Source organism: Pelecanus crispus, chromosome 5 (assembly GCF_030463565.1).
Source record: "Pelecanus crispus isolate bPelCri1 chromosome 5, bPelCri1.pri, whole genome shotgun sequence".
Lineage (NCBI taxonomy): Eukaryota > Metazoa > Chordata > Aves > Pelecaniformes > Pelecanidae > Pelecanus > Pelecanus crispus.
This window is the reverse complement of record NC_134647.1, coordinates 71336220-71351211: the sequence shown is the minus strand read 5'-3', so window position 1 is coordinate 71351211 and position 14992 is coordinate 71336220. Positions and strand designations below refer to the sequence as shown.

Genomic DNA, 14992 nt, shown 5'->3' with positions numbered 1-14992 from the left:
AAAAAAAACAAACCAAACATGGGCTATCATCTCACCATTGTTCTCCCTCTCCCTTCTTAAAGGAAGAGTTTAGCTCCTGCAGTCTGAGCGCTACAGCAATGTTTGCCAAGTGGAAAAATACAGCGGGAGAAGAAACTATTTATCCCCAGTGCTATTAAACCCCCAAAAGTTGCAGGTCCCTTTAGAGGAAAGCTTTTCTTACATAAGAAAGACAATTAGAATTGGCAAACTGATGCAAAATATTTATTCCAAGTTAGTTATTTTTGATGCAGTAGTTTTTCCCCCTCATACAGACTCAATGTGATAGTCACTTTTTTAAATCTGTAAATAATGTTATCAAAATAATCTTAATCTTTGAAATCTCACAAAAAATTTATATTTTACAATCCACCCTGAATATCAAGGCTGCAAGAAGAAGAACACAAACAATTCCTATATCCAAATATTTTACAGCTGTACCCAAAAAAAGAAAACCACAAACGCCTGGTTATTTGATGAAGCTCCCCGAGCCGCCAAAAAAAAAAAATAAAATAAAATAAAAAATTCATGTTATTAGCATTAATTTAACATAATTAGAACTTCAATAGCCATTTTGTCATTGACAATGATTGTTTTAGCACACTGTTACCGCACGACATTATGTAATGCAGGCGGCACTGTTAGAAGCTTGTTGTTGCAAAGATCAGTCAGCCACTTGTATCCTGCTTACAAGACTGAACTTGTGCACTGCCCCACAAGGGATTTTTGTCAAAATTTGCTAGCTGCACAAACTTCTATTAAGCATTAGGGCAAAACCAAAAGAAAAAGCTAAAGAAGCCAATTTCTCTCTTCTTTGGGATACAATTATTTCCCTTGTGCATGAAGTATCAACAACAAAAGAAAAAACTGAACAGACTGGAGACAGAATAAACTCTGTTTAGTTTATACAACCCCAAACACATGTTGAACTATGAACTGAGTTTATTGGGTTGGTTTTATTTATTTTAATTTTCTTGTGCCCACTTTCAGGCATCGTCATCTGACGTTTCGCTGCTACTAGTTTCTGTGTCTGAGTCCTCAATCTTTGTCTTAAAAGTGCTTCTCCAGTGGAACAACAGGCTGGAGCCGCGGCCCTGAAGAAATCCGTTCTTCCCAAATCCATTTCTTCTTCGCTGTAGGAATGAAAGCAAGTTTTAAAACAAGCAAAAGTGGACAGTAACCGTGACTAACCATCTGTGTACACCAATTATGTATTCAACTGTATACACACGCTCTGCACAGATAATGCAGAATCACCAACTGCACTACAATCTCACTTCAATTCTTTGTCTTCTCGAACATCCTTAAGAATTACGCCACAGAGGACTTGTGTGTGAGAAGGAAGAGGGAGAAGAGTAGTCACAAGTGGCAAGAGCTGTAAACATACCTGCTCTGATTTAATTTGGAACTCTTTGAGCTCATCCTCCGTGAGGGGAAGGTAGTTCTCATCATTTTCAGGATATTCCTGCCATCCCATTTCTTTCAATAACCTGATTTGTGGAGAAAATGAAAAGAGCATGGGAATTAAAGCAAAGGACAGAACATTTTGTCCATGAAGCACAAGGTTTTGTATTCATTCACTCCCGATTCACCAGGGAATCTTCTATATTAGAGACCACTTCAACAATGCTTTGTGTTTGCCCAACATTTTTCAATGTCTTTCACAAATATTTAATCATCAGCAGTCCTGTACAATAGGTAAATAACTAGTCTGGCAGAAGGAAAGCAAGGCAGAGATTTGAAATTCTACCCAAGCATACTGAAGGAGGACACAACACAATCAAACCAGTATCGCAGCTCAGAATCTCCTAAAGCTTACTACCCGCTTCACCAGATGCTCACACGCTGCTTACTCACTGAAGCGAGATACAAGCTGAGATACTAGGTAAATTTTTTCTTGACTCTCCTCCACTTTTATAGCATTTGAAGCAGCACAGAAGTATTCTAAGTGCAGACAGACAGAAAGCGGTGTGTGTGTGTGAGTGTGTATCTTCAGTCTTCAGACTAATTCCATTTAGGACACTTGCTTGTAAATTAACCAGAATCACACCAGGTTTGTGCTCACTCCCCGTGTGGGCAGGTAAACACCTAGGCAGCATTTACACACTGGGATGTGGCACTAGAAAAGCACTGGAATTTAATTACAGACCTTGGTAAAGTCTTGGCTCACCTGTCATTAGTGTCTTGTTTTACTTTTAATAAGACTCCACCCAGTCCAGCACTCATCATGAAGCCCACACACCTCTAGCTCAGTACACACAAAGCTACTGCTGCTTCCCAAAGAGTTGTATTTGAAATAGCTTCCTTCTCATCACACAGCCCAAGGACTCGCTCTCCTTTACTCCAGACACTTTATTTTGCCATTTACTCACCTGTGTTCTGCTTCCAATGAATGAGACAGGTTTTCCCCCTCCTCTGGCAAAGGGAGAGAAAGGCCATTCTGATGGCAGTTCTCTTCCCAGTTTTCCTTTGGTTCTGGTGTGCTGTTGCTCTCCATCTACAGAAAAATAAAAGCATCAAAGTGTGCTTGCACGGACCGTGCCAATAGCACAGTTCCAAGTTCAAGCTTCTCTTTTGGAAGTAAAGCCTTTCACCCTGAGCCAGTGTGTTTTACAGAGCCTGCCCTGGTAATGGTTGAAAGCAACTTCTACCTGGCTGTGACAAGACAACACAGTATGAATGACATTTGGTGGACTGCAATTCTGTGTCAAGGGAGTAAGTGCTGGCATTACAAAGCTATCATCAGTGGCTTCAGAGTGAGAGTAAAAAAAACTATGAGAATGAAATACTCCTAAGGATGCCCTTCACATACACATTAAACCACAGACTTAGACATTCAGGGGTCTGGTCCAAGCCTCTGAGGCTCGAGCCACTATGCTGCACCTTTCACAAGCACTGAGTTCTACTTTCCTGTGGATGTAGTTTGACAAGGAAGTTTGAAAGCAAATTAAAATATGGTATTGTTCCACTCATTAGAGAATCCTTGCAAAAATTTAGATTACCTTCACCATCTGTGACCTTCCCTTCCACCTCATTTATTACTTATCCATTTGCATTTCATCATGTTATAGATCTCCCTTCATCACAGTGCTGTGCACTATTTCTGCTGGCATGCGGGCCAGACCAATGGAAGCCATTCCTTTCCTCCTCCAGAGCCTGAATTACATACACTGCTTTTTTGGTTTTTTTCAGTACCCAACTCCTTAAATACATAATGATCATATACACAGTAAGGACAGTGATCTTACATCATCCAGCTTGTCACATTCTCTGTTCTCTGTTATCTCCCCATTCCTATCGTCTTTCAGTGCCTTGAGGAATTCGCTCTTTTTATCAGTGGTACGGCGCATCAGCTTCGTCAAGCGTGAAGAGCAGATCTCGATGGGAGGGGTGGTGCTGGAAGGACTCTAGACAAGGAAGGTAGAATATAGAGACTTTCAAACTGTATTGCTGCAAAGATGGGGCCCTCTTCAGGGTCTGTGCTAACCACCTTTCAAACACCCATCAGTTTTTGGTTGGCTCTTAAACCCTCAAAAAAAAAAAGTAATATCAAATTCCCATCAAAATACTGACTGGTGTTGCACATTCATTTCTTCCTTTACCAGCACATTGTTCTTCCACCTATCATTGTCGACTCTTAATTTTTTTCTTCCCCTAAGAGTCAATTCACATAGTCATGAATACGTTTATTTTATTCCTTGGCAATCTAACACTCTCAAGCAATGCTGGAGCCTACAACAGAATATTAAGTCAGAGAACTTCATGGAGGACTCTTACCCTACAAAAATTAAAAAATGAAGGCGATTAGGCTCAGTTCAAGTTTGTGTCTTAAGCCATCCTGGCAGACTCTGCCCTGAAATTAAGCTATGGGGTGGTAACCTCCTTTAAGAGAGAGGTCACATCCTTAACTAACAACCAGGTGTGAAATAGGTAGCCACAGTCTCGATAGCCTCCCCTGGAAAGCATGCTGCCGATTCTTTGCTGTGTACACTCACAGCCCAGATGGTTCAGTGTGTAGCCAGACACAGACAACCCTGGAGCCTGTGGGAAACCTGCTCAGCTCAATTCATGAACCCAAGGTAACCTCCCATGCTCTTCCACAGTGTTTAAGCTTTCTTAATCATCTTGAATCTGTGAACCAGGCACAACAGTTTGCACATTAGCAGTGCCCCAGCCATAACACTGCAATAAAAACATTGCTAACCAAGATGAACTTTCAATTTAATCTGTTCCAGCATTTTGACTGGGCATGCAAAAGAAATCTGAAAACATGTTATGTGAAAGTTCCCGATATCTTAACCTTCTGCTCATACACGGAATTCATGTCTGGCAACTCTAAGACAATGAGGAATTTAGTCATTAATATGGATACCTGACACTAAAATCTTAGGTGCAAAAAAAAAAAAAAAGTGGCTAAAGCAGAAAAATACAGGCTGTTGAAGTAAAGCTTGCAAAGCAGAGAATCATAAAGATGACAAAGTCTTATTTTAGAAGTAAGATCTGTAAAGGAAAAAGACAAACGCACAACTAGGGGGGAAAAAAAAAACAAACACCAAACCAGTTACACTTGAAATGCAAACACATTCATTTCAAATTATGTGACTAGGTCACTTATCAGTCTGTTTTATTTTTGTTCTTCTTACATATGATCACAAGCCTGTTGAATTTTGATTCCCAGGAGCAGAGAAGAGAAGTTATTCAGTGTCACTTTTCTATTAAGCTTTGTGGAATTTCAAGCTCCAAAACAGCACTTTGTATATAAGCTATAAAGTGATGCATAGAAACGTTACTGCTGAAATGTTAACAGATTTATATGCAAGGTTCTCTCCATACTTCAGACCAAAAGCAGAGGTAAGTCAGTTTCCACCTCACCTCCTTCCAACACCAAAACTGAAAACAGACGCTGTAGCTGAAGACACATGTACACACATTAAACCCCCTCAACCCTCTCAGAGCTCACTGCTTGTGCTGTTGCTCTCCTAGATAAAGGAAATGTGACAGATCACCCTCCATCCCCTTCTTTTCCCCTATTAAAGAATAGCATGGGAATCAGTTTACTTATCTGTTCACATCAGTTCTTGGTATCTGCAGTCTGATAACACCAAGTCTATGCATGTCTAGTTATGCAACACTATTTAAAGCATTAGTACTTTTTTTTTTTTTAATATTGGAGGGAAATTCTAATACATTTGGACAAACACCAATGGCTTTACATCCAGGTAAACACCATTTTTATTTCTTTTAGTGTATCAGAGATGTGGCAACACATGCAAAGAATGTACAAGTGAGTCATTCTTCAAGGGTGCAAAGGTAGGTATACCATGTACAGAGAGGACCTTATTATGCTTAAGCTATAGTAGGTGACAGTGACAAAAGTTCCCACCGTATCCCCAAGCCTAATCCCTTACCTCTTTGGGAGAGGTGAGGACTGAGCCGCTCGCCAGTACCGCTGGTTTGGTTACAGACACTGGACTGGTAAAGGCAGAGTCACGGCTGGAGGAAAGCGAGCCTGGTTTATGTTCACTTCTGTTGGCTTTCCAGGGACTTGGCTATATTGAAGAGAACACAAAACACTGGACAGTAAAAGGTAAGGCACAAGAAAGGGTTGCTTGCAAGTAGTAAAACAAATAAACAAACATTATGTTGGCTGTTGTACGGATATTTTTCCTCCCTGTCCAAGAACAGTCTCAAGTTTAACATCCCGTTAGAGCTCAAAGAGAAAATCCAGCATTGCTCTTCATTAATTGGAATCACCACCGAGTAATGCTATGCATCTTACAGCTACCCACAGATGGAAAGTAAAAAATCCCAATTAAATTCACATTTCATATGGGAACACTGTATGCCACAAAGAAAGGGTTTGCATCACTTGACAGGAACTTCCCCTGTGCAAGGAAGAAGCATGTCAAGGAATATTTCTGTCCAGGCTGAGAATGCAGATTATTTATTTCCTAGGGCTCTGAAAGTGTCCATCATTGCACTGATTTAGTGGGGGGAGGGGGAAAGAAAAAGGAAGAAAAAAAAAAGAAAGAAAAAGCAGCCCGTTCGTTAAAGTGCATGAGCACTTGCTGTTTTGCTCTGGATACTCTCTGCAGTATCCCTTCACATACACTGGCAATTTGGCCAAAAAGCAAAGACTTCAAGGTAAGTTTTTGTTACTTGGAATGTTACTCTTGAGCCTCTCTTATCAACCAAGGACAAACACTGTGAAGTGACAGTCTTTACAAAAAGGATCCTAGCAAGAAACTTTTATCAAGTAGCACGAGAAACACACCCATCAGAGCATTAAAACATACTGGTTCCTTTGACCCTTTAGACTTCCTGAAGCCAACTTCAAGTCATTAGCAAAATGACTCAGGCACAAGTGGGATTCAGTTAAATCTGAGATGCAACAGATCTTGCATTCTGCAAGCCATGAGAGCAGAAGCCATTATTTCAGTACGTTCTCACTCTCCATTGGGTTACTTATTAATTTTTAAATAAGTGAATCAGTAGGGGAGGCCATCAGCATTACTTTTCCACTCCAACTTAAAAACAAGAGCAGTCCACATTATTGAATGGATTATTTGGCATTCACAGCACACATTCCAAACATTCCTTTCAAACCCAAAAAATATCCCAATCTGCGCAATATTGCCTGGTACTAAAATTAGGGTGTAGAATTACTATGACAAAAAGTTTCTCTCCATAGATCTGGTGGTTGCACTGCTCAGATACCCAGCTCTTGGCTGCTCATTGTTGTTCTCCCAGCTTCCACAAAGGGGCAGCTCAGACAAATTCAAAGACAGACCCCCTATTGATTTCTTAGGGAGGCCACTTAAATTCAAGCACAACAACTAGAGATGAGTATCAAAAGGAATCGTTTGCAGATTACGACCTTCATGGATTGCTTGACTGTGAACCATTACCCACCTCAATTAGCCAAGAAAGAATGCACTTGTTTCACTGCCACCTTTCAATACCACTTGGTACAACTTCATAAACACATTTTTCATTCAGTTTGCCTGTGACAGCTTTCCAATATTGCTGACTTTGTCAAAAAGAATGTTTTGACCCCTCTTTTACTTTATGCACTGCAATTTCTGTACACCTGTCTAGGGTCTTCAGAATAATGCATTCTACCATAGCTGCTTTATGTCTATACCTTTAAAAAAGGCATCAGGCACACAGTTTTTCTGCCTAAGGATATGCTGATCTCCCACCTTTTAGCTTTGCTAATGGTCACCATTCATTAACAAAAGTGCTGCTGATGACACCAGCAGACAATTTGATAATCATTTTAACCATTAGGATTTTTCCCGTAGTTGGCAGAATTTGGCCTGAATTAAGAGAAACTTACATAAGAGAAAGAAGCTCTAAACTTGCTTTCTTACAAAAAAAGTTGTTATCTTCCCCATTTTGCTTTTATCTTTGAAGTGTGTAAGACTAATCTACTCTAATCACAGGGAAGACTTTGCTGGAATGTCGCAGCCAGCATTAGTAATTAATAAACTGTAGAACTCAAAGTATTTGGACACCTTTTTAAAGAACAACCTAGCTAGTAATTTTCTTAAGCTTTTTAAATACTTTCACTATCAATCCTACAAAGTTTCTAGGGCATCTATACATGTAGATTCTCTGGAAAAAAATGGGCAAGATAAAGCCTAGAACTTAGAAGCAACAAAACTACTTGTTTTTTCAACACTCCTATATTTCTTTCAGTAAAAGACTTATAGCACAAAACCCATTACTCTTCCAGGTTGTCTTTAAGGCTCAACTAAATTAGAGCTAAATTGCAGGATGTTACAATCTAATCTGATCTTAGCCTCAATTGTGTTTTAAACACATCAAAGTATTGTAACCCAATAAAGATTTTTCAAGGTAGTCATGTGAACCATTCAAGCACTGTGGCACACATTCCATTTCTCTAGCATTGCCTGTTTTGCCTAATTAAGATAAGGATTTGTCTAATGCATGAAAACACACCCATTCAAATAGACTTTAGTATAGTCAGAAGGGAGGTTAGTTCTCTGTATGGACAAGACCAAATGCCATTTTAACAGGGAACCACAATTTTAGTAGTAAATAGACCTCTACTGTAAAGGCCACTACCCCAGAAACTACTGGATTCCAACTCCTGCTATTTGTTAGGGGGCTGATTCCCTTGCCAAGGGAGTTTTCCCTTCATCTGCAGTTCACTAACTTGGTTGGAAACCCCTGTACCTTGGAAGGAGGAGCTGCAGGTTTAGGAACCAGATTTTTGTAGACACTTGGGACAATGGTGGTGGCTTTGTTGCCATTTGCCAGGTGAGAAACGGGTGATGTAAATGCAGCTGAGAAGGCAGCAGCAGGATCCTCTTTTGAAACCTTTTTGATGACCAGCATCTTGGTAGGTTGCTTGGCACTAGGGGGGTTTTCTGTAAAAATAAAATGAGAAAGATTCTGAAATACAATTGTTCAGTTTCATAACAGCTTCAGTATACTGCTCCAGTTTCTTCCCTCCCAATCGTAGGTGCTACACTTCTGATTCTGAGACTGCTGTCAGCTGTGCTTTCGTTTCAGCTTTGAGCAAAGATACTGGATAAGGATGTCAAAAGTCCAATCTTTTTTCATTTAACCACAACAGCTCCCTTAACACTGAAGGGAAAAACCTACAGTGACATCAGCCAACAGCCTTCCACCATACTACAGGAATCAGAACAGATATTAGCATTTTTTTGAGCAACCATGGATCAGCTTTGTTAATTCACTAACATAGCAAAAACACGTTGCATAACTTACACCCAAAAAGAAATGGGGCTTTTACAAACAAGGACAATTAATATTTCTTAGGCCAAATCAACACATTTGCAGGAGCAGCACATTTTAAAAACAGTAACAGTATAAACAGCTAAAAGCCCCATAAATGCTAATTGTCATTATTTTTTGAGCAGAAAAAGAGCTACCTGACAAACATGCAAAAAGAACACAATCCAGTACTATAGCAAGAAGTGGTTTTGATTTTTTTTGTATTTGTACTATTTACAGTATATAACCCAACTCATCTAGCTTCATTCTAACTAGAGATTAACAAACCTGTATTTAGTTGCTAGAACTAGTACCTTGTTTCACTAATTTTTTTTTTTAAAGGCACATATTCACATATGACATCAGAATCAAGAATAAGCCTGTTCCAAATAAAAAAAAAAATCCAAACCACAGAATTACAATAGTTTTGCTGTATTTCTAATATGAAGATCACAAGTCAGGCACTAATGTCTAGTTCACTCAAATCTGCTCTGCCCTTCAAGTGATGTCTGCATGAAATTGCAACTGCAGTAAGACAGGAAGGAAACGCAGAACAGTGACATTACTGCCACCAGCACTTTTTTTTATGACAAGACAAGCACAGTTTCAAGTAGACAAAAAGGCCAAGAGATTAGTGAAGACTGGGGGAGGAAAACAACAAAGGAGAGAAAGCTGCAAAGCGTCTGCTTCACTTAAGGTCTTTAAAATCTTTTTTAAGTAACAAAACTAGCATTTAAACATCTGTTACAACTTCCTGCTTCAGCATCAGCATTCTGTACAGCAATGTAAATATCTTTACCTACCCCATACTCCAGAAGGTGTTCCTAAAGGTTTGTTCTGGTTGTTGTGTCTTCCAGCTTCTGGATTCAAAGATGGCTGTAAAAAGCCAATGCAAATGAGTATATCATTATATTGCATATAACAAAAAAAATTCAGTATTAACATTCTGCTTCTAGGAACAGGTACAGGTACATTTCTCTGAAGAGCTTGTGAATTAGAAGAGAGTGCTTTGTCACAAGACATCTAAAAATCAAGTTTGTATTCTCCTTGACTTCTGCTGTATTTCCAACAGAACTATCAGAGGGTGCAGGGCAGGCCCTTTAGTCTTCTACTATACCATTAAGTAGATTGCAACAACCAATACATACATAAAAGATTTAGGTATTTAAACAGCAGATCAAAATATAAAACAGAATCCACATCATCAGTATATGAAGAATCTAGTCTCATTTCCCAAATATTTTTATACAATAATTATGCATTAACCAATTAAAAAAAAAACCCAAACCCTAAAAGCAATACTAGGCTCCTAAAGTAAAGGAATAATGAATATATACATATTTACTGACAAAAAAGCTACATGTAAATTTATGTTAAGCTTCAGAGTCTACTTTTCAGGACAATACTGCATGCAGACTCAGTGCTCTCTGCAGACTTACCTTTGATTCAGTATCAGAATTCAACTTAGTGGAACAACTAAGGACATGTCCAAGCTCAAAACAGAGTACAGAAAACCTAAGCATTCAATGACAAGTATTCCTGATTAGATATTCCTCTTCCCCCGTCCCAAATAACTTCAGTTCAAAATAAAGCCATCTTTTTCCTCCTTTTAATGAATTCTTCGTATGTTAGTCACTATGGCGACAGCATAAGTCTCTAATAATGAGCTTCTGAAATAGTAGGCATTCCTGTTCTATAAGAGTTAGGAAAAAATGTCACACCATAGCATAAATTCCTGCCTCAGACCCTAGAAATTCCTCTGTTTCAGTGCTTCATTTTTTAGTTACAGGTCAGTTTTATACCAGGGGTGCTCACACCACAGGAGAACTTAGACTGTCTAACAGACTGTTTTGTAGACCTTTCAGGGAAGGTGTTGCCATCGTCAGCCACACAGGCCTAACAGCTACATATTTAACCACAGTATACGTTAGTTACACCACTATGGCAAAGACAATACAGGAGTTATTTAGCAAAGCTTGCTGGTAGACAGTGTGTGGTGTTATCACTTTAAAAAAAATTGGGGGAAGTCATTAACAGAAGAAACAGCCATGTAGTTGGGGAAAGGCACTCACCAAGGCACTGAAGAAGAGAATGAAGAAGTACATGCAAGAAAGATTTAGACCAAGATACTACAACAGTGCACAGTCGCAATCATTACAATAACTTTCTATATTTCAACAGGCTTTTTACAGTCTAAAGAACGGGCTTATAGAAATCCTGAATTACAGTATTCTTGAGAAATCAGATTAACAGACATCTACACACAAGCTTTATCACCGCTCTCCCGTGCTAACCACCCTGTGATGTGGGGTACCACTCCCAGCAGAAGCAGTTGAACAAGAGCATGCAATCACTCCCCAGGCACTTCACTGAAAAAAACCAGCAGCTTAAAATCAAACTGGCTCCTGTGGCAATTTAAGTGGAAACTCTAGATTTGGGCCTGAAGCAGCTGTGTTGACACTCATATTTCACTCCAACTCCTACCTTCCTGAATAGAAGCAGTGTCATCAAACTGCCATGACAATTTCAGCTGTGTCACGAAAGAGTGGAATGCACCTCACTCTAAAGAGAGAAGCAGCAATATGTTTTATTGAGGCAGAAAAATAATTTTGACTTCTGCCTTCCAGAGAGAAAAGCTGAATAAGAGAGCAAAAAGCTCAAGATGATGATACACACAAGCATGCACACTATCACCAGAAACTCTCATTACTGGAGGCAGCAATGGCTTTAGCACTGAAGATGAAGTCAGAGGAATTGCATGAGGTGAACAGACCGAGTTACCAGAACCTTACAGGCAATACTGACTTCATTACATTGGTCAAGAAGACCCTAGAGAGAGCAAGAAACAAGATGCAAAAACCAAAATATGTAGTCTGGTAACAATAAAATCCTCATCAGGGGACAGGAGGGAAAAAAAAAATATTGGAAAGAGAAAGCAGAAAAGGTGTGTATATCTCAAAGCATTATCATTAAGGAATGTACATGCTAAGGATGAAAGCCACAAATGCAAGTACTATTTGTTAAAGTTTGGAAAACTAAAGATATTCCAGTAAAAATAGAGCCAGGATGTAGGAGACTATCATACTGATAATATCATGTGAATCACAATGCTGGATAAGAAGAAAGCTGATGAATTAGAGATACTGATGGAAGAAATGGCTCAAGAAACCCTGATGCACAGATCAACCGAGAGACAGGAAAGCATCCCTGATAACAAAATCTATTCCCGAAGATTGAAGACAGATGGTTTCAAAGGTCTGAGCACGTCATGAACAAGCCTGGGGAGGTTATCACAAACACCAACATGTACCAGAATGCAGGAAACAGGAACAGCAGGTGAAGATAGCCAAATAGATGTACTTAGGAGGAAAAAAAAAAAAAAAAGAAAAAGAAAAAGAAAAAAGGCTTTGTAAGCAAAGGCACAAAGTCAATACAACTGCTCTTCCTATGGCAGACCAAAGTGTCACCTTATGAGTTTCACTGAAGATCTAGCTTGTGTGTTACAATGCTGTCTTCAGTTCACAATAACCATTTGGCAAAATATAGTAATGTGCCAAAACCCATAATCCAACAGGTTGCCAAATCCCGAGGACTCTGGGTACCAGTTAGCATCCTGTCAGCACTGCAACAATTTTGTTAAATCTGTTGTGATCTCAAACATGGAATGGAATGCAACTCTAGATCCTTGTCACCTATCAATGCTAATAAAAATGAGATCTGAAAAGCCGCTTCACAGCTGCAACTTCTAGTGAGAAGCTATACACTTACAAAGTCTTCTTCCTCAAATTGCAACTGCTCTTTATCGTCCTTCTTCTCTTCCCTGGATTCAACAGGCAGTTTTTCTTGAAAGGCAGAACTTTTCCGAGAATGGAAGTTGCCATTCCAGTGGCGATGAACTCCAGTTCCTCCTCCACCACGCTGGTTCACACCATCATGGCCCCGTGAGGGACCATGCCAGCCAGGCTGACTGCCAGAAAGCCCAACATGAGCTCCTTTAGAAACACCAGAATCTACAGAATCATGGCGGAGAAGGGACGGCTGATGCCAGCAGTCTAAACAAAAGGAGATAAGTACACAAATGAAAAAAGTCAACAGTGTGTAGAATACTGGAAATACCAGGCTGTTTTTCTTATTAAGTCAGTGTTCACTAAGTAACTACTAGGCCAAACTTATTAAGCTACTGTGTGATTATATCAGAAAACAAACCAAGCTACACAACACACATACAGCTACCACAAAAACACCTTAAGGCCTGAGCACATGGCATGGGGGAAGAGAATAGCACAAGTTTCTTATAGGATGTTTTGAAAAGGTACAGTTTTGGAAAATGTTGTTTATATTCTGCAGAATTCTTCATTCTGTAGAACATTCTAAAATATTTGCTCTCAGGCTGCATTCTGATCCTTCCTACTCACCTCCCGCAGTTCGGAGGGGACCATTATTGAAAAATCCATCAGAAGAGTTGTGTCTCCTACGGCTCACCCCAAAGCGACCCTCTCCCCGTGGAAGATGCTCTCCATGTTTCTCAAAGGTGGCTGCAGGGGACTGTAGAAAGTAAAAAGTGATATAATGAAGCATTCATTAGGGCACTCCAGGAGCCTGTCAGTCCAACAGTGACATTTGTTAATTGAAAAGAAAAAAAACCCAAAACCAACCCAACCCAAACCCCACATTCCCATACTAGTTTTCAATATAGCATCCATATCCCCATTGCTTAGCCAACAATGTCAACAATCACGTGAACCTGATCAGAATGGCACACAACTCCGCATATCTTACACAGAATCAGAGAGAACCTAACACACTAATCTTACCAGTGGTCTTTACAAATGCATACGTTCTGCAAAATTCATTTAAGAAATTATATGATACACAGGTGCTCATTCATTCACTCCCTCTAAAGACAGAAGAACAGAGAGCAACAGAGGATCCAATCAGTCTGACTTATGTTCTGAGATACTCAAGTTAGTTAAAGCACTTCTGGACTAAAACAACTATGATGCTGTAGAAAACGTTAATGCTTCTAGCATTAAGATTCCAAAGAATCTTTTACTCTTCACTTTCCCTCACTTATAAACAATGCAAAGGTTTGTTTTAAATGCATCAAATATCCTGAAATTACTTTTGTGTCATATTTAAGCATGAAGGTGAAACCTGTATTCTTTCTTGTTCAATGTCGTCCATCATGATACGGTTTGCTATTAAAATGTTTTTCTCCACCGCCACGCACAAGTAACACAAATTGTAAGAGTCCTGAAACAGACTTCCTGGGTCAACCTAAGCTGCTTCTGGAATCAGTTTTAGAAAGAAGGCGACAGGCAAACTGCCCTCATTTTAAGGCTGAAAAAAACCCCAACCACCGCAAACTATTTCTGAGCTTAGAGTTAGAGCCCAAGGGCTTATCATCAATCTTCTACTCAGCAAGGATCAGATTATTTTCATAAATCAAACCCAAATTATATTCTGAATTGTAAATAAGTGGCAGCTCAAGTCTTGACTCCCACAGATTTAGGGCCATTTCTTTAACGATTTTCTACTTGGGATCCCACTCAAGTCTCAATGCAAAGACACTGAACTACTTCCATGTCTGAATGCAAAGACTGTTCTTCCTCTGAAATAAAAGGGTTACATTTGTTGAAACAAAACCAACAAAAATATTTTCACCTTAGCAAGTTTCCAAAGGCCTTCCTTAAAAACACAAAAGAAGTTAAAATTAAACATTTTAAGTACAATAAAACACTGGGGCAATTTTTTGCTTTTTATTATTGTCACAGCTGTAAAAGGAGGTGATCTGTATTAATGTTACCTTGGTTGACTGTGGTGTTGAGAAGTTAAGCCAGGCAGGAACAAAGTCATGCTGCGCCATTTAGGTCCAGTGTCTCCCTTCAACAAAATGAGGCATCAAACCTCATGGCCAGGATCTGTAAATGAAAAGAACATTCCCTGACTGTCATCTTTTCCAAACTGAATTAATAATACAATTTATTTCCCAAAGCTTGGCCTATACGAATAGGAGGGGAAAAGTGCTGTAGTTTTTCATATTACACTTAAGCATTTTTTTTTTCCCTGCTGACTTTGTTCCTCTGACCAAAACAGGTAAGAACTTACACATTCCCAGTTACTTCCTGTTTACAGTTAACATACCCATGAAATTCATGATAGGATGGGCATGGAGGTGGGAAGAAAACAGAACAAACAGCATACAAAA

General features: G+C 39.4%; 1 protein-coding gene across 3 annotated transcripts in view; it reads right to left on the bottom strand.

The window, feature by feature from the left end:
- GPBP1L1 (GC-rich promoter binding protein 1 like 1) overlaps positions 1-14992 on the bottom strand; it is a 32089-nt gene continuing 17097 nt past the window's right edge. For all 3 annotated transcript variants that reach the window (XM_075710427.1, XM_075710429.1, XM_075710428.1), the window contains exons 3-12: positions 14591-14705; positions 13200-13329; positions 12553-12836; positions 9588-9660; positions 8221-8414; positions 5427-5567; positions 3267-3425; positions 2391-2515; positions 1406-1508; positions 1-1151 (exon numbers count right to left, since the gene is read on the bottom strand). In XM_075710427.1, the coding sequence (XP_075566542.1) occupies positions 1005-1151; positions 1406-1508; positions 2391-2515; positions 3267-3425; positions 5427-5567; positions 8221-8414; positions 9588-9660; positions 12553-12836; positions 13200-13329; positions 14591-14650 (1416 nt within the window). In that variant the 5' untranslated portion in view covers positions 14651-14705 and the 3' untranslated portion in view covers positions 1-1004. The remainder of the gene's footprint in view (positions 1152-1405; positions 1509-2390; positions 2516-3266; positions 3426-5426; positions 5568-8220; positions 8415-9587; positions 9661-12552; positions 12837-13199; positions 13330-14590; positions 14706-14992) is intronic.